The following is a 19,875-nucleotide window of genomic DNA, read 5'->3' as shown; positions in this document are numbered from 1 at the left end:
AAAGTCTGTTATGTTTAACTGCCACCACAGGATTGCCTGGAGATTGCAGGCAAGTGAATAACATTGACTGATATGTAGCAGGTGACTCCTGGGAAACCAAAAAAAAAAAAAAAAAATTTCTGTCAACTTTCAGAACTGTAGATAGTAATCTCTCTAAGAGGTAGCAGTAACTTCTATCAGATTTTCCTAAAGGGATGGGGTATAGAGCTGTATATTTTGGCTGACATTATGTTGTAATATATTTCAGTTTCCAGCTAGCAGCTATGAGCAGCTCAGAGCGTTTGAAGAATCTATACTTGTTCAAGCCTGATAGGAACACCTGCAGGATGGGATGCTCTGCTCTAGCAAGCTGTTAGTGAAACCACATCCTTAGCACTGTGGTTAGCATTGCCAAGCTGCCAGGCCAGGAAACTGATAGCCAGGAGCTTCGACATGGAACTTCTAACTTAGAAACCCCCTCCCCTAGGGACAAAGACACTTCCTGATGATAGTAATATTTAGAACATCCTCATAGTGTGGTTACATTAGGCATAAGATGATTGACTTATGGATACTATCCTTGATGGGCACGCCCCACTCAAACCCTGTAACATTATACCAGGGTCATAGGCTAAGCTGACAGCAAGCTCAGGCACACCAATCAAACCCCAAATATCAAATTTAGAAAAAATGTTTTGTGTGCAATTTGTGCTTGAGGAGCAGGAGCGCACAGGCATTGCTACAAAGAAGCAATGATGAATCTGAACTCATCTCCAGTGCAGTGGAGGAAGTCCTCTCCAGTGGCAAGGTGTTTGGGTGAGGTGATGTCTTCACCAGCAGTGAGTTTCTCAGGCAGGGCAATGTCTGGGCTGTGAACACTATACTGTCATTTGTTAATAATAATGTCACTTGGAGTCCAGACTGAAGGACAAGGCCAACCTGCACTAGTGACTTCACCCATCACCCACGTGCTCATCATCAGGCAACTATCAGTGAGTTCCAGAGGGACCTACAGGTCTCATGTCAGACAGTAAGATGGCATCTAAGACAAATTCATGAGCCATAACCACCCACGCAAGGTAGCCCAGATTGATGTGATCACCTTTATTGTCATCGCCAATAGGTAATGGCAATAACAATTGTGCCTAACAGTAACACTCACACCCACAAGAGAATTATTCCATTACCACTCCTCACAAGAAACACATGGAACATGAAAGTGCACAGGTCTCTTCTGTTCAGGATTATTGTTTAGTGTGATTTGGAATACCTCTACACTGGCTGGATTAAAAGCCAAAGAAAGGGGCTGGGGATGTGGCTCAAGCGGTAGCGCGCTTGCCTGGCACGCGAGCGGCCCGGGTTCGATCCTCAGCACCACATACAAACAAAGATGTTGTGTCCACCGATAACTAAAAAATAAATATTAAAAAATTCTCTCTCTCCTCTCTCACTCTTTCTTAAAAAAAAAAAAAAAAAAGCCAAAGAAAGGTCTGCAGCCCTGAGGGCAGCACATGACAGAATCAAAAGTTGCTCAAGCATATATAAATGTTGGGTCACTCAGACTGAAATCTGGTTGAGTTGGTCTGTGAAAGGCCATATTCAAAGTCAGTGATGATTTCCAGCATAGCAGAACATGATACCAGCCATGTCCAGAGTTCTTGCTATTTTTCATCTTATATGAAAAGGCAAATCCAGAAAATCTAGTTGTCAGTCCAAGCTGTTGTTTGACTCAGGAATATGATTTATTTTCCAATCATGGAATGAATCTATAAAGAAAAAGAAAATCTAGGTCTCTCCCTCCCTCCCTCCCCAAGTTAAAGGAATTCCTATTCTCAGGTTCAAGGATCTGGCTTTTCCTCCACAGCCATGAAACTGAGGTCTGTCACACTACCAGCTATTCACTCAACCTTTTTTCCACATGCCCTTTTTAATATGAATTTAAAAATCAGGTAAGAGAGGAGCAAGAGCATTTGAACAACATTGAGAGCTATATTATAGCCTAAATTTGGCTAGTGTGAGTTACTATTAGTGAACCATGTTTAAAAGCATGACGAGAGAATCTTCAATGCTAAAATAGGATTTGTGCTGGGGGTGCAACTCAGTGGTAGAGTATACACTTGGCATGTGTGAGACCCTGAGTTCAATCCCAGGAACAACAAATAAACAAATAGTATAGGATACTTTTGTTTCCAAAAGGCTCATTTTTGGCTAGATGCCATCAGAAAGGTCTAGCACCTTGACTGGAATGGTTTTGCTATACAAGAAACAGATATATCCCACCAGGAATGATCAAGGTGGACTCATAAATATTCAAACTAAATGTAAAGAATCATTCAGAAGGTGGTATGTCTGTCAACATACAAGATTTCAGGGGTGGGGATGCAATTTTCATATCTAAACATTCACTTTTTCTTGTGTGTGAATCGCTGTTTTTAAAGGCTGAAGGATAATATGTAAAAAATTGACTTTGCATCCTTCCTCACCTATACAATAAAGTTTTTCTCCACTGTGAGGTCAAATGAACATCAAAGTATTTAACAATTACAACTTTTCCACATATCATACATCAACAGTGTTTTCTCTCCACTGGAAGAGCCTATATATTTAATAGGTCCCTGAGAATTACGATTTTCATGTTTGTTACATTATATGGCTCCAGGATGAGTTCTCACAATACTGCATCATGATCAGATTCCAATGATTCTAACACAATTCTTAAATTCATGGGGCATCTTGAGAATAGAGGTCTTTCAATCCTTTGAAATAAACTGGCATAATTGAGGGCTGTTCCACATTCTTCACATTAATAAGGTTTTTCATCAGTAAAAATTCCAGTGTGATGATTAAGACGTGAAGAACTTCTAAAGGATTTTCGGCATTCCTTCCATTCAAAGGGTTTCTGTTCAGTTTGAGTCATTAAATGTTCTGTTAGCAAATAAAGCCTATTATAGGTGTTCTCACATTCCTGATATTTACAGGGCTTCTCCCTAGTGTGAATTCTTACATGGTGATATAGGTTTGAGGATGTAGTGAAGGATTTCCCACATTCCTTACATTCATAGGGTTTCTCCCCTGTGTGAGTTCTTACATGTTCAGCTAGGCTTGAAGAAACGGTGAAGGCTTTCCCACAATACTTACATTTATATGGTTTTATTCCAGTATGAATTCGAATGTGCTTATTAAGACATGAAGAATTTCCAAAAAATTTTCCACATACCTTACATTGAAAGGGCTTTTCCCCGGTGTGAGTTTTTACATGTTCAGTCAGCAGATAACACCTTTTGTAGGCTTTCCCACATTCCTTACATTCATAAGGTTTCTCTCCAGTGTGGGTTCTTATGTGCACAATGAGACATGAAGAAGTTGTGAAGGCTTTCCCACATTCCTTACATTCATAGGGCCTCTCTCCAGTGTGAGTTCTTACATGTTCAGCTAGACTTGAGGAAACAGTGAAAGCTTTCCCACAGTATTTACATTTATAAGGTTTTACTCCAGTATGAATTCGAATGTGTTTATTACGGCAGGCAGAACTTCTGAAGGATTTTCCACATAACTTACATTCAAAGGGCTTCTCCACTGTGTGAGTTTTTAAATGTTCAGTTAGCAAGTAACACCTTTTGTAGGCTTTCCCACATTCTCTACATTGATAAGGTCTCTCTCCAGTGTGAGTTCTTACATGTTTCCGTAAGTATGAGGAAGCATGGAAGGCTTTCCCGCATTTTTCACATTCATAGGGCTTCTCTCCAGTGTGAGTTCTTACATGTTTACGCAGGTAGGAAGAAGCATGGAAGGCTTTACCGCATTCCTCACATTGATAGGGTTTCTCTCCAGTATGAATTCTTAAATGTTCAGTTAGGTTTGAAGCGGCAGTAAAGGCTTTCCCACATGCCTTACATACATAGGGCTTCTCTCCAGTGTGTGTCTGTACGTGTGTGGTAAGGCCTGAGCGTTTAGTGAAGGCTTTTCCACATTCTTTACATTTATAGGGTTTCTCTCCAGTATGAATTCTGAAATGTTCAGTTAGGCTTGAAGAAGTAGTGAAGGACTTCCTACATTCCTTACATTCATAGAGTTTCTCCCCTGTGTGGGTTCGCATGTGACTATTAAGATTTGAAGAATAACCAAATACTTTTCCACAAACCTTACATTCATAGGGTTTTTCCCCAGTGTGGGTTCGCATGTGACTATTTAGGTTTGAAGAATATCCAAATACTTTCCCACAAACTTTACACTCATAGGCTTTTATGGTATACATTTGAATAGGCACAGTTCCACTTGTGGGAAATGTAAAATCTCCTGCATACTGCTTCAATTCAAAGAGTTTTTCTCCATTGTGATTTCTCAAATGAGCCTGAAAGTATGGCTGATTGAGGAAGGCATAGTCATTGCATTCAAAGGATTTGTCTTGTGTGATGGTTTTCTGGTAAACATCATTTGGAGTCAGGCTAAAAGCTCTTTCACACTGACTCAACACAGAGAGTGTCTGTTCAGTAGAGGTTTTGTGAGTAGTAGGAAAATACCTTCCATACTGATTAGAGTCACAAGGGTTCCTTGAATTTTGAATCTTCATGTGTGTCTTGAAATATGAGTGTTCACTGAAGATTTCTCCATATTGCAGATAGTTACAGAGTTCCCCTGCATTTTGGTTTCCCGTCTGCTGATAAGGGATGAAATATGGTTAAAGATTTTTTTTCAAATGAAATGGATTTTACCTATCTGAAAGCAAAAATAAAACATAATTGATTCTTACTGTTTTTATTACATGTATAGAATTCGTACTCTATGGACTTCTCTCAAATTGAATGAAGGAATACTGCAAGGATTCTGAACCATCTATTTTAGTCTTAGGATAATTCCTGTACATTTTCATAAAATTCTTTTAAGAATCTCAGTACCCAACTGAGTGGGAAAGTGTACTTCTAAGAACTCTGAAGCTCCAGGTTTTGAGCTTGGATTAGGGTATCCTAAATTCATCACATTCAGGATCTCAGGATCCCTTTAGAGACATTTCCCCTGCTAGGGTAAATGTTATTTCTCTCAAGCATCTCTTGGGCCAGGGATGCAGCTCAGTGGTAGAGTGCTTGCCTAGCTCAAGGTCTTGGTTTGATTCCCAGCATCACGGAAACAAAAAAACAAGTCTCATTGATACAGATTTTCTATAAGAGAATTCCCCATCTTTTTCAAGTATGATAAATGAGGATTCACCAATACTGCAACCTTCTCCCTATTGACAAATGGTTGAATGATGAATAAAGAACGTATTTAGAGGGTTATTATAAATATCACCATTTGCATTCTTTCAAATAGTTATTGCTATGTGAATTCTATAGTACTCAATGAAGGAACAATAGGACTAAAATCCTGTGATATCTGTTCTAATGTTAAAAAGATTAAGATAATTGCTTTAAAAACTCCCATGTCCAGAATTCCAGGATATGTGGGACTGTGTACTTGTGGGATCCCTGAAGGAACTGGCTTCACAATAGTTTGGGATACTATTGATATTATACTCAAAATTGATATTATATTGAAAGTATTTCTCCTGACATATTGCTTCCCTCCCACTTGGATGAATGTTACTATCTATAACAGAATTCACATCTTCTCTGAGTGTGGAAAACAACATCTTTTGTTAATCTTACCATTTGTATTCCACTGGAAATTCGTTCCTTCAATATATTCTGCTGAAATGCTGCCTCTTCAGTGCTAACGTGCATTTTCCATTCTAAATATGATCAGAAGACAAATTTAAGATTTGGAGAAAGAAATGGTAGATTGTAGAAATTAAAAATGATAGGGCTTATATGTATTTGTTTTATCATTCTTTCTTCTTCTTCTTTTTTTTTTTTTTTTTGGTACCAGGGATTGGAGCCACATCCCTAGCCCTTTTTATATTTTATTTAGAGACAGGGTTTTGCTAAGTTGCTGAGGCTGGCTTTGAACTTGTGATCCTCCTGCCTCAGCCCTGTGTGCCACCATGCCCAGCCACTGTATTTGTTTTCAAATTAAACATGGTATAAAAAAAAGTTGGAAATCAGTACAGCACTTGCCTTGCATTCCTGGGTTCAATCACTAGAGCCAAAAGAACAAACCAAGCAACCAAACAAACCAAACAACAACAACAAAAAAAAGATAAAGGAAAAAAATATGGGGGGGAAAAAAGCAAAGTTTGAGCATTTTAACTAGATCAAATTTGGCAACAGTAAAGTTGTGGGTCATAGTCTTAAATAGTTTATTATAAACTGATTCTTTAAAAATTAGAACTGATGGTAAACAAGAATAATATTATCAGGCATGAAAAGAAGAAAAGATGTAGACAAAGAACAAATGAAAAAGTGATTTAAAAAAAAGACAACAGTTCATTTTGGAGATCACAGGAAACTCTGAATAGACAGAGTATGAGAAGCTGAGATTTTCTACCTTCTCAGAGTAATGTCCTGAACCTTCTTAAATCAACTACATCTTAAAAAGTTTCATGATCCTTCCAAACTCAATAAACTTCTCCTTGATCACAGTTGCCCTCCAGACTCACTCACCTTGGAGATCTCCGGTCTGCATATCCTCTTCTTGTTCTAACCATGAGATGAGACTGGGTTTGGTGGGTTCACATCCTGTACATGGGGAAAGATATTCATGAAATAGGTTCATGCAACAGATGATAAAACAGTATAGTTCTAATCATACTGTTTCTAATGAAAGCAGAAGAATTATTTCAAAAGAGTGAAGTATGCAAGTATCACCTCTTTCTGTACCCAAAAATGATTAGTTATCTTGGAATTCTGAAGACCCAAATTAATGCTAACAAACAAAACACTAATACTGAATCAAATAGAAAGTAAAGTGAAACAAAAAGATCCTTGTTCTTCTGGGGAAAAACTATACCAGGAATCACAAATTATAATGCATCAGATACAAATGGGTGGCTTGCTAACATGCACTGACAGGGATCTATCTGGAATTTCTGATTCAGTATGTCAAAGGAAGAGACTGATAATTTACTTTTCTTTTCTTTTTTTTTTTTTTTAAAGAGAGAGAGAGAGAGGAGAGAGAGAGAGAGAAAGAGAGAGAGAATTTTTTTTTTTTAAAGAGAGAGTGAGAGAGGAGAGAGAGAGACAGAGAGAGAATTTTTTTAATATTTATTTTTTAGTTCTTGGCGGACACAACATCTTTGTTGGTATGTGGTGCTGAGGATCGAACCCGGGCCGCACCCATGCCAGGCAAGCGCGCTACCGCTTGAGCCACATCCCCAGCCCGAGAGAGAATTTTTTTAATATTTATTTTTTAGTTCTCGGCAGACACAACATCTTTGTTGGTATGTGGTGCTGAGGATCGAACCCGGGCCGCACGAATGCCAGGCAAGCGCGCTACCGCTTGAGCCACATCCCCAGCCCAGATAATTTACTTTTCTAACAGGATCATAGTGATTTGTTCATCTTGGACCACATTTTGAGAACCACCATGTTAGTCCATGGTTTTGCTTTCTGCAGTTTTAGTTACCTACCATCAACTAACTTAATATTTATGGATGTTTCTTTTTTTTTTCTTTTTTTTTTTTTTAAAGAGAGAGTGAGAGAGGAGAGAGAGAGATAGAGAGAATTTTTAATATTTATTTTTTAGTTCTCGGCGGACACAACATCTTTGTAGGTATGTGGTGCTGAGGATCGAACCCGGGCCGCACGCATGCCAGGCGAGCGCGCTACCGCTTGAGCCACATCCCCAGCCCCTATGGATGTTTCTTAATATCCATAAATATTAAGTAGTAAATTCCAAAAATAAACAATTTGGAAGTTTTAAATCACACAATGTTCTGAGTAGCTTATGAAAGCTCACAACATTCTATTCTGTCCTATCCATGGGATATGAATTATCCCTTTATCCATCACAGCCATACTTTGTATGCTACCTGCGCATTAGTCTTTAAGAAGCCATCTCACTTATCAAGTTGACTGTCACAGTGTAGCAGTGCTTTTGTGTAAATAACCCTTGCCTTACCTAATAATAACGGACCCAAAGCAGACTGTAATTATGATGACAATTTGAACATGCCAAAGAGAAGCCACAGTGCTCCATTTAATCTAAAAGTTGAAAGATCGTGGCTTAATAAGGAAAAGAAAAAATATCATATGCTAAGGTTTCTAATATCTACATAAGAAGGAATCTTCAACCTGTGAAACTGTGAAGAAGGAAAATTAAATGCATGCTACTTTCACTGTTACATCTTAAAATATTATTTTGAATTTGTATGAGTTTGGTTTCAGAACTCCACTGGGGATCTTGAGACATACCCCCCATGGATAAAGGGGGACCACTGAATTAGGGTAAAGACTATGTTCCTGTTGTTTCCCAATGTATTTGGTGTTGAGATCACTGATTGTGCAGTACTTTAAGGACAGAACATCCATTTCTTCCCTAAGAGCTACAAGGAATGATGGCAGACTTACCTAACGAGACCAGGTTCTGGTAGTTCTCTAGCATCACATCTCTGTATAGGTCTCTGTGAGTTTGATCCAATAAAATCCACTCTTCTTGAGTGAAGTTCACAGCCACATCCTCAAAGGTCACCAAGTCCTAAATTGTTAAACACATGGCAGCCTGAGTAATAAGTTACAATACTAATATCTCTATCAATGTTGACTAAAGAATGAGGAAGTGAGGCCAAGGTCTATGCAAGGATCTGATGGTTTTCACTGTCTATTGCAAGGTTCAGTGGTCCCAGGAACTTTTTCTCTATCCACATGCACTTACTGCCCATCTCCTGAATCATATGGCTTTTATGGCTCTACTGAAAAATGAATTTATCACACCACACTTAGACTAGAAGCTCTTCTCTTATTTCCTTCTATTTTTTTTTTAATATTTATTTTTTAGTTTTTCGGTGGACACAACATCTTTGTTTGCATGTGGTGCTGAGGATCGAACCCGGGCCGCAAGCATGCCAGGTGAGCGTGCTACCGCTTGAGCCACATCCCCAGGCCCTTATTTCCTTCTATTAAAGTATACTCCTATCATATGCTTGATAAATAGGACAAATGAATAGTCTTTTATGGAAAAGGACACTTTTTTCTTTCTTAACATCTGGCAGAGTACTTGGCAAAAGAAGAATCACACCATACCCTTGTCACCATTAGTGTCATCATTGCTTAGTAATTACTGAAATATTGGGGTGATTTTCAGATAACACCTCATTGATAAGAAGACTCCATTCCCGTAAATTCATCTGGGGACTTAGTTGATTGAGGCTCTACTGACTTTAAATAGTTGTGGAGATAAGTCTATCTAGAAGAAAATGTGCCTGGTGGAGGCAAGCATGCCATTCTGTTGGACAGTTTCTGCATACCCGGTAATAGTTTATCAGGCAGTCTGCCATCTTTTCTGCTTTTATCTTTTCTTCAAGTAGGCTGAATGGATCCCTGAAAAGAACTGCTCCTGGAAAAGAAAGAAGGCATGAGAACCGGAACTACCCTAATTCCTACACTTACATGCCTAGAAGCCATTCCATCCTAGCATGAAACTGCCATGTAATCCTGCACATTTGAAAAGCTCTCTCTCTCTCTCTCTCATATGTGTACTACTATCATAGAATGCTAGAGCAGTCCTGTCTCACCTAGAGCTAGAAAAAGGGATGGTGAGTAGTACCGCCCATTACAAAAGCTACGATAATTCATTTTACAGGTAAGCAAACTTAAATTCAGAGAAATTGTCTTCATTTATCCATGATGAAAATTCTCAAGGATATCATGCAGCACATACACCAGGGGGCTCATCTGCACAACAGTATTATCTAGCCCATTTTGACATCTCCAAAAAACCAAAACATAAAAAGCTGGGTGGTGTGGCTGCTCAGACCTGGGCCAATGGGCTCTGTTACACAAGGTGGATATAAAGCAGAATCTCTATAAAAGAACATTAACAGGACTGGTCAGGGGCCAATCAATAACCGTCATTCTGTGAGGCTGAAGGCAAAGTTTTCTGGAACGCTGTTTTCCTAGATGCCAAGACCACTTCAGGCAGCTTATGAATCTTGGAGGATAAGGGAAATCTCCATTCTTCCTTACAGAGCAGTACTTCATCATTTGTCATCAGACATTGGCTTACTCACCACAGATGATATAAAGAAAGCCACTAAATACAATGTAACCTGTTAACATAAGTATTAATAACACCCACTATCATTTACTGAGGACCAGAAAGTATGCATTTACACTAGGAGGTCAGTATACACACACACATATGTGTGTGTGTGTGTGGAGAGAGAGAGAGAGAGAGAGAGAGAGAGAGAGAGAGAGAGAGAGAGAGAGAGAGAGAGCGCGCGAGAGCGAGAGAGCTTGTGTGCACGCAAGGGCCCAGGGGAGACAGACTGACTTATGCATCTTTCCAACCCTTCACCGTAGATATCAAATCCCTATTTAATGCTAGAAAAAAACTAGATTCAAACAATAAAAGGATTTGTTCCATATCACCCATTTAGGAAGTGGTGAACCAGGGCCCAACTGTAGCTAAAGTGGTCCTGATCTCCTGAGGTTGCTGTCACATTCCAGGATAATTAGAAGTTGGTCTAGACCTGCAATGTCTAGAGCACCACAATGTACTGACTCATCACATGTGTTAATGTTCATTTTATATGAAGCTAGTGTGATGGAAAAGAATTAAAATTTATTTCTTTATTTTTTTCCTTGCAGTGCTGGAGATGGAACTCAGGGCCTCACATATGCTAGGCAAGCACTCTAATACCACTGAGCTAAGCCTCAGCCCTAGAATTGTATATTTATTTATTTGTTTGTTTGTTTTTGTACTGGGGATTGAACCTAGGGGTGTTTAACTCCTGAGCCACAACCTCAGCCCTTTTTATTTTTGAGAATGGTCTAAGTTGCTTAGGGTCTTCCTACGTGGTTAAGGTTGGCCTCAAGCTTGCAAACCTCTTGCCTCAGTGCTACCTTTTTTTTTTTTTTTTTTTTTTAAGGAATAGGATTTATTTAAGTGTGAGGATAGAAACAACTCCTGCAGGGGCAGGAGGAGGACCCCAAGAGGGGTTGCCCTGGGTACGACTTTAACAGCTAAATTAGCTAGGTGACTAAAACTTGGATTCAAGGATGACCTACAGTTAGTGAGGCTGACATGCCAGAACTTCCCTGGCATAATGCAACAGAAGGGATCATAGAAACAAGAAAGTTCTACTGAATTTGCCAGCTGATTTCCACACCCCTCCCACCCTTACCCTAATCTATGTTGATGATCCAGAAGACAATACTCTCTTTATGGAGATAACAAAAAAATTTATGCCAGATATTCATGTACTGATACCATCATTGAAATGCACATAGAGTTCCTCTATTCCAATGACAAAAGTCAAAACCCAGAGCAGCAGAAATCAAGTGTGTAGCACTTAGACATCAACATCACAAGGTCATATCAACTCTCTGCTGCTTACACTTCAGGTGGCACCACCATCCATGGGCTCACAAAATACTTTAGCCACAGTGACAGCACTCACATGGCACTGGCTAGGGAAACCATTCCAGTGCAGATTAGTGCAACAATGGGAGTAGTCTCTGCAATCAACTAATCAACACATACCCCATTATTGAGAAGTAGCTGATCTAAATAAGAGAGGGAATGCCTTCCCGAAAACTCAGCTGCAGGGCCAGCTGTGAGACAACTTTAAGAAAGGGTGGCATTCTGTCTCGTAGGGCACAGTGCTTTGAATTAGAGTCTTATGTGGTACTGTCTCCCCCATAACCAGATTACATGGGCCCAAGATTGGTGAATAAGGGTAGAAATGGCTCTATTGACAGAAATTTTGCTTCCAATCTCAATAACATAGAACACTTTGGAGATTTCTGCCCCTATTTAGGACTGCGTTCCCCAGGAGGCACAATTATATGACCCAGTGATCTCCACCTTCTGGTAGACACCCTCCTGGATAATCCCCTTATGTTAACTAACCCTCTAACCTGTTTCTAATAGAAATATGGTAAATGTGCAGGGATTATGTAAATGTAATTAAAGTCCCCAGTGAGTTAGTTTTGTTTATCAATGGGAAAAATATCCTAGTGGACTTGATCTAATCAGGGAGAAGTCTTATTGAGTGTCTAGGTTTTCTAAGGTCCAGAAATGAAGAGCGGACTGTGTACATGTATAAGAAACACCAACCAACCCAAATTCAATTTCTTCTCCAAATACTCTCACATCACAGATCACTTCTGAAACCAGATGTGTTGGAATATTCCTCACACACAGCAAATAATTCTTTCTGCAACAGTCCTCCAATTCAATTCAGTTCTGACACTGTCTACCTGGAGATAGTATTAGATCCCACAGGTTGAGGGCTCAGTCCCTAAAACTGACTTTACTTATGTATATACTAAATTTATTTTGGTACTGGGGATTGAACTCAGAGCCTCCTGCATGCTAGGCAAGCACTCAACCATTGAGCAACACCCTCTGCCCACCCCCACCCCAACACCTTTAATTGTCTGTGCTTCTTACTAGCTATAATCAGGGTTCCCATAAACCCTTACTCAAGTTCAATTAATTTGCTTAAGCCTCTCACAGAATTCAGGGAAACACATTCACCAGTTTATTATAAAGGACAAAGTATATTTTCCCCACATTTTTCTTTGGAAAAAATGTGAAGCTACTAATAGGTCATTTGAACATAACATATAACATGCACACACTATAGTAGTGTTTGTGTCAGCTTTTCGCCACTATGATCAAAAGATCCGATAAGAAATATGTGGAGGAGTAAAAGTTTATTTGGTGCTCATGGTTTCAGAGGTCTCAGTCCATAGGTGGCTGACTCTGCTGCTTTGGCACAAGGTGAGGCAGAGCACCATAGCAGAAGGGTGTGGAAGAAGAAAGCAGCTCAAGTCATGGCAATCAGGAAGCAGAGAGAACTCTGCTTATCAGGGACAAAATACAGGCCCAAAAGACATGCTACCAATTACCTATTATAGCGTCCAGTCTACCCTACCTGCCTACTTATCACCACCATTCACTGACTTGATTTAAGGCTCTCATAGCCCAGTCATTTCACTTGTGAATTTTCTTGCATTGTCTCAGACATGGGCTTTGGGGGGAACACCTCATATCTAAATCATAACAAATAGGTCCACTAATTTTTAGCATTTTTTCATGTTTTCTTTTTCCCCACACATATTTTATTGTATTTGAAAGAAAGCCTGTTGAAAATAAACTGTAAACATGATGATATTGGAACATTAAATACTTGGTAATGCCTCTCCTAAAAAAAGGGATTAAATCCACAATAGTAGTTTTTTTATTCAAGAAAATGAATAGTGAGTGGGCTGGGTGAGTATCTCATTGGTAAAATGCATGCACCAGACCCTGGGTTCAATCCTCATCACACACAAATCCATAAAAAGAAAATTAATATTCATAGTATTGTCTAATATCTACTCAATCAAATGTTAATTTAGTCACATTGTTCGGTTTTGGATATTGTTGAATCTAAAATCCAAGGTTTCTTATTACATTTGTTTATGTACTTTTAGTCCAACTATCTTGTCAAAGATAAACTATTCCTAGTGCAATAAAGCCTCCTTCCTTACTGGAGGCACGGTTCTTAAATTCTGTGGGGATGGATGTACAGCCTTAGGAAATTCGGATGAAGGGAATGCCTGTAAATTCGTGGTTTTGTTTATAAAAAGACTTGTGTTCTACAAACGTTCGTGTTCACATACAAAACTAGGCACACCTTCGGCACCTAAGAAAGTACCTTCACCTTTCTAACAAAGTAGAGTATGAAAAGGTAACTATCTGATGCGCAAAGGCGGCACGCTCTCATTTGAAACACTGAATTGCCTAAGAGAGGGGAAATAGGTCCTCAGGAAACTTCGCCACCTCGCGCCCGGGGCATGGCGTGGAACCCACGCTCTGGACCTGAGCAAGCGCTTCGCCACCCAGCTACAGCCTCAGCCCCGAACCAGTTTTCTCGCAGGGCTCACCCCACTCGCAGCAGTCGCCAGGTCCAAGAGGCGGGAGGACACCGCGACGTCAACACGACTCTAACAGCGGAAAGTCCTTTTTTTTTTTCGAAAAATAAAATTTACAAAGGGAGCTACTGGAGAGGACGGCAGCAGATGAGATACCCGGGACGCAGGCTCACGTCACTTCCCGGGCCCACAGCACGACCGCCCTCTCGGCCCCGCTGGACGCTGGCTGAGGACCAGCCTTTGCGCCGAGGTCCCTTCGCTGCCTTGGCCAACTCGGTCCTGCAACAACTCCTTGCACCTTCCTCCGTGGAACTGAGCCCGACCTGGACGTCCCCCAACTGGGGAAGCCGGAAGGATCTGGGTCGCGCGGAGATTGCGTCAGGAAAAGGGAGCGGGGGTCGCTGACGTCACCTCCGCCCGGCCTCGGGCGGGGCACGCGGGCGGGGCTCGCAGCCTCGGGCCTCAGACCAATTGAACCTGATAAGGCCGGGATTCTGGTGTATTCCCGCGTGCACGGGGAAGGGCCCCCGACGTCGGCTCGCCGAGGGACGCGAGGGCAGAAGCAAGGCGGGGTCACAGGCTGTTAGATCGCGGCCCTGGGCGGGTACAGCGGGACGGGCCCCGCGGGGGTGGGGACGGCGGAATAGGCCGGAACCCCGCCCCCCACGTCCCTAGAGCCCTTCAAATGATATCACATTGGCAAATCTGTCAATCAATGGAGTGGTCGGTGCCCTCCATACACTGGGTCTTTTAACTATTTCCTTATCTGGATACCCTGATAAACCCTGTCTATTGCTTTACTTTTCAAAGTTATATATATTTTTAGGAACCTTGAATTGTTTCTTCTTCAAATATATTTTTATTATTCAGGTCTTAGCAGATGATCCGGGGCCTCCCATTTGGATAGATCAGGCAGTCTTCATTTATTCAGCAAAAATTCTAGAATTTCTCCTGCAATGCCACTTGGCTGTGGTTTTCAGTGGGTAGCATTTGTAGAGTTAACAAAGATATTTTTTCTTTTTCTTTTCTTTTCTTTTTTTCTTTTGGTGTTGGAAATGGAACCCAAGACTTGTGCATTTTAAGCACGAATTCCACCAATGAGTTACATCCCCAGCCATAATAAAGATTTATATATATATTTGGGGCTGGGGTTGTGGCTCAGCGGTAGAACGCTCGCCTAGCATGTGCATGGCGCTGGGTTCGATCCTCAGCACCACATAAAAATAAATACATAAAATAAAGGTATTGTGTCCAACTACAACTAAAAAAATTAAAATAAAGTCTAGAAAAAATATGTATTTATCTTAAATCATAGTTATACATAAATGTGGGGTTCGTTTTGGCATATTCATAAATGCACATAATTTGCTCCATTTCAGTTCTATACCTCCCCTAAGCCCCTTCCTCTTCTCTGTTGGTCTTCCCTCTATGGTTTTTAATTAGTACGCTGGAGTTATATATACATAAAAGTGGAACTCATTGTGATACATTCATACATGCCCATAACATACTTTGTTCAATGTCATGCCACTCTTCCCATTTCCATCCCTCCTCCCTTTGTCTGGATCACCTTTCTCTCCATTGTTCTCCCTTCTATTTTCATGAGAGTCCCACAAACCCCTTTTTAAATTGCTTATTTCTCTCTAGTTTCTGCATGAGAACATTTGATCCTTGACTTTTTTTTTTAAAGAGAGAGACAGAGAGAGAGAATTCTTCAACATTTTTTATTTTTTTAGTTTTTGGCGGACACAACATCCTTGTTTGTATGTGGTGCTGAGGATCCGACCGGGGCGCACGCATGCCAGGCGAGCGCTGCCACCGCTTGAGCCACATCCCCAGCCCTCGATCCTTGACTTTCTAAATCTGGCTTATTTCACTCAGCATAATATTCTCCAGTCTCATCTATTTACCAGCAAATGACATAATTTCATCATCTTTATGGCTGAGTCAAACTCCATTGTGTATATATACCACATTTTTGTTTACCAATTGTCTATTGAGGGACACCTAGGCTGGTTTCATAACTTGGCTATTGTGAATTGCACTGCTATAAACATTGACATGCATGTATCACTGTGGTGTGCTGATTTTACGGTTGTTTTTTTTTTTTCTTTTGTTTTTGGATACATACCGAAAATTGGGATGGCTGGGTCAAATGGTGGTTCCATTCATGGTCTCTTTAAGAAACTATATACTGGGGCTAGGGTTGTAGCTCAGCGGCAGAGCACTTGCCTAGCATGTGCAAGGCCCTGGGTTTGATTCTGAGCACCATATAAAAATAAATAATTAAAATAAACGTTAAAAAATAACTTACAGGGGCTGGGGATGTGGCTCAAGCGGTAGTGCACTTGCCTGGCATGCATGCGCCCGGGTTCAATCCTCAGCACCACATACAAAGATGTTGTGTCCACCAAAAACTAAAAAATAAATGTCAAAATTCTCCCTCTCTCTCTCTGAAAAAAAAAGAAGCTGCTAAAAAAATAACTTACAAATCAACAAAAAAAAAATAATAAAATTTTTTTAAAAAATAGAATCTATATACTGCTCTGTAAAATAATTGCACTAATTTGCAGTCCCATCAACAATGCATGAGTATACCTTTTCCCCCACATCCTAAGCAGCATTTATTGTTATTTGTGTTCTTGATGGTTGCCATGCTAACTGGAATGAGATGAAATCCCAGTGTAGTTTTGATTTACATTTCCCTGATTACTGCAGATGTTGAATATTTTTTCATTTATGTATTGTTTTCATATATTTATAACTTTCTTCATTTGAGAGATGTTTAGTTCATCTGTCCATTTATGAATTTAGTTATTTGGGGAATGGTGTTAAATTCTTTTCTGTATCTGGATATTAATCTCCAGTTGGAAGATTAATTAGCAAAGATTTTCTCTCATCTGTTGGCTCTCTCTTCATGCTCTTGTTTCCTTTGCTGTGCAGAAGCTTTGTAATTTGATACTGTTCCACTTCTTGGTTTTATTTGATTTACTTGATTTATTTGATGTATTTGATTCTTGGTTTTATTTCCCAAGCTTTAGGAGTCTTATTAAGGAAGTCCGTGCCTGAGCCAATATGTTGGATTGTTGACCCTATGTTTTCTTCTAGCAGTTGTAGTGTTTCTGGTTTAATTCCTAGGGTTTTGATCCACTGTTAGTTGATTTTTGTGCAGATGAGAGATAGGGATATAATTTCATTTTTCTACATATGGAAATCCAGTTTTCTCAGCAACATTTGTTAAAAATGCTATCTTTTCTCCAATATATGGTTTTTGTACTTTTGACAAGAATCAAATGACTGTACCTATGCGAAATTGACTTTTTGTCTCCCATTTCATTGGTCTTCGTGACTTTTTATGCCAATAACATGTTGTTTTTGTTACTATAGCTCTGTAGCACAATTTGAGATCAGGTATTTTGATGCCATCAGTGTCATTTATATTGTTCAGTATGCTTTGGCTATTCTTAGTTTATAATAAAGATATTTTTACACATTGATTTACTAATACATTTTATCAAGATTTCTTGGGCTGGGAATGTGGCTCAGTGGTAAAGGACTTATCTGGCATTCCTGGGTTTGATCCCCAGCACCAATAAATTTTAAAAAAGAAATGTGTATCAAGAATTCTTTAAGAATTGATGATTATTTTGCTATGCTAATATGCAACATTTGGGGAGGTTTTGCCAGGAATTGAACCCAGGGGTGTATAACCCCTGAGCCACATCCCCACCCCTTTTTATTTATTTATTTTTGAGACAAGGTCTTGCTAAATTGCTTAGGGCCTTGCTAAGTTGCTGAGGCTAGTTTTGAATTTATTTTTTTTTAGCTTTAGATGGACAAAACACCTTTATTTTTTAATTTTAATTTATTTTTATGTGGTGCTGAGGATTGAACCCAGTGTCTCACACATGCTAGGCAAGTGCTCTACCACTGAGCCACAACCCCAGCCCTAGTTTTGAATTTATGATGCTCCTACCTCAGCCTACCTATCTGCTGGGATTACAGGCATGCACCAACACATTCAGTGCTAATTTGTTTTTTTATAATTTTTTATTTGTTTTAATTAGTTACACATGACAGTAGGATGCATTTATGTACTTTTATATATCATACATAATTGGGATATAATTTCTCATTTTTCTGGGTGTACAAGCTGCAGAATCATATTGGTCATGCAGTCACATATATATAGTAATAATGTCTGCTTCATTGTACTATCTTTCCTATCCCCATATCCCATCCCCTCCCCTCCCATCACTTCCCTTTACCTAATCTAAGGTAGTGCTATTCTTCCCTAGTGCCCCCCGCCATCATATTGTGAATTAGCATCTGCATATTAGAGAAAACACTTGTCCTTTGGTTTTGTGAGATTGGCTCATTTCACTTAGTATGATATTCTCCAACTCCAACCATTTACTGGCAAATGCCATAACCTTACTCTTCTTTAAAGCTGAGTAATATTCCATTGAGTATACATACCACATTTTCTTTATTCATTCATCTATTGAGGGACACCTAGGTTGGTTCCATAGTCTAGCTATTGTGAATTGAGCTGCTATAAACATTGATATGGCTGCATCAATATAGTATGCTGACTTTAAGTCCTTTGGGTATAAAACAAGGAGTGGGATAGCTGGGTCAAATGGTGGTTCCATTCCCAATTTTCTAAGGAATCTCCATACTGTTTTCCGTAGCAGTTGCACCGATTTGCAGTCCCACCAGTAATGTATGAGTGTACCTTTTCCCCCACATCCTCACCATCATTTATTGTTGCCTGTATTCTTGATGATTGCCATTCTGACAGGAGTGAGATGAAATCTTAGAGTAGTTTTGATTTGCATTTCTCTAATTGCTAGAGATGTTGAACACTTTTTCATATATTTGTTGATCAATTGTATTTCTTCTTCTGTGAAATGTCTGTTCAGTTCCTTAGCCCATTTATTGATTGGGTTATTTGGTTTTTTGGTTAAGTTTTTTGAAATTTGAATCTATCTTATTAACTGATTCTTGATTTTACTTCTTGTGCTTTAGGAGTCTTGTTAAGGAAGTCAGATCCTAGGCCAACGTGGTAAAGATTTGGACCTATATTTTCTTCTATTAGGCACAGGGTCTCTGTTCTGGTGCCTATTTGTTGATCCACTTTGAGTTGATTTTTGTCCAGGGTGAGAGATAGAGGTTTAATTTCATGCCAGCACCATTTATTGAATAAACCATCTTTTCTCCAGTGAATGTTTTTGGCACCTTTGTCTAGTATGACATAACCATATTTATGTGGGTTTGTCTCTGTGTTCTCTATTCTGTACCATTGGTCTACAAGTCAATTTTGGTGCCAGTACCTTGCCATTTTTATTACTATAGCTTTGTAGTATAGTTTAAAGTCTGGTATTGTGATGCCTCCTGCTTCACTTTTCTTGCTAAGGATTGCTTTAGTTATTCTGGGTCTCTTATTTTTCCAAAAAAATTTCATGATTGCTTTTTCTAATTCTATGAAGAATGTCATCGGGATTTTAATTGGAGTTGCATTAAATCTATATAATGCTTTTGGTAGTATGGCCATTTTGACAATATTAATTCTGCCTATCCAGGAGCATGGGAGATCTTTCCATCTTCTGACGTCTTCTTCAATTTCTTTCTTTAGGATTCTGTAGTTTTCTTTGTAGAAGTCTTTACCACTTTTGTTAGATTGATTCTCAGTTTTTTGTTGTTGTTGTTTTGTTTTGTTTTGTTTTGTTTGAGGCTATTGTGAATGGAGTGGTTTTCCTAACTTCTCTTTCAGTGGAGTCTTTGCTGATGTATAGGAATGCATTTTATTTATGGGTATTGATTTTATATCCTGCTACTTTGTTGAATTCATTTATTAGTTCTAGAAGTTTTGTGGTGGAATTTTTTGGATCTTCTAGATATAGAGTCATGTCATCAGCAAAAAGTGATATTTTAAATT

General features: G+C 39.4%; 1 protein-coding gene across 2 annotated transcripts; it reads right to left on the bottom strand.

Moving 5' to 3' along the window:
* Positions 1–1,068: 1,068 nt before the first annotated feature.
* On the bottom strand, positions 1,069–15,057 carry LOC101977679 (uncharacterized). Of its 2 annotated transcripts, none has more exons than XM_021733832.3 (6): positions 13,947–15,057; positions 9,317–9,405; positions 8,421–8,547; positions 6,516–6,590; positions 5,622–5,704; positions 1,069–4,633 (listed from the first exon to the last, which is right to left on the bottom strand). In XM_021733832.3, exons 2-6 carry the CDS (start codon positions 9,344–9,346, stop codon positions 2,783–2,785), a joined length of 2,166 nt encoding a protein of 721 aa, XP_021589507.1. In that variant the 5' UTR covers positions 9,347–9,405; positions 13,947–15,057; the 3' UTR covers positions 1,069–2,782. The 2 variants fall into 2 exon arrangements, with proteins under 2 accessions (XP_021589507.1, XP_021589506.1); XM_021733831.3 differs by having other exon boundaries at positions 1,069–4,636; positions 13,947–15,055.
* Positions 15,058–19,875: the final 4,818 nt, after the last annotated feature.

Source organism: Ictidomys tridecemlineatus, chromosome 2 (genome assembly GCF_052094955.1).
Source record: "Ictidomys tridecemlineatus isolate mIctTri1 chromosome 2, mIctTri1.hap1, whole genome shotgun sequence".
NCBI lineage: Eukaryota > Metazoa > Chordata > Mammalia > Rodentia > Sciuridae > Ictidomys > Ictidomys tridecemlineatus.
The sequence above is the reverse complement of the archived record's forward strand: the minus strand, read 5'-3'. Positions and strand labels throughout refer to the sequence as shown.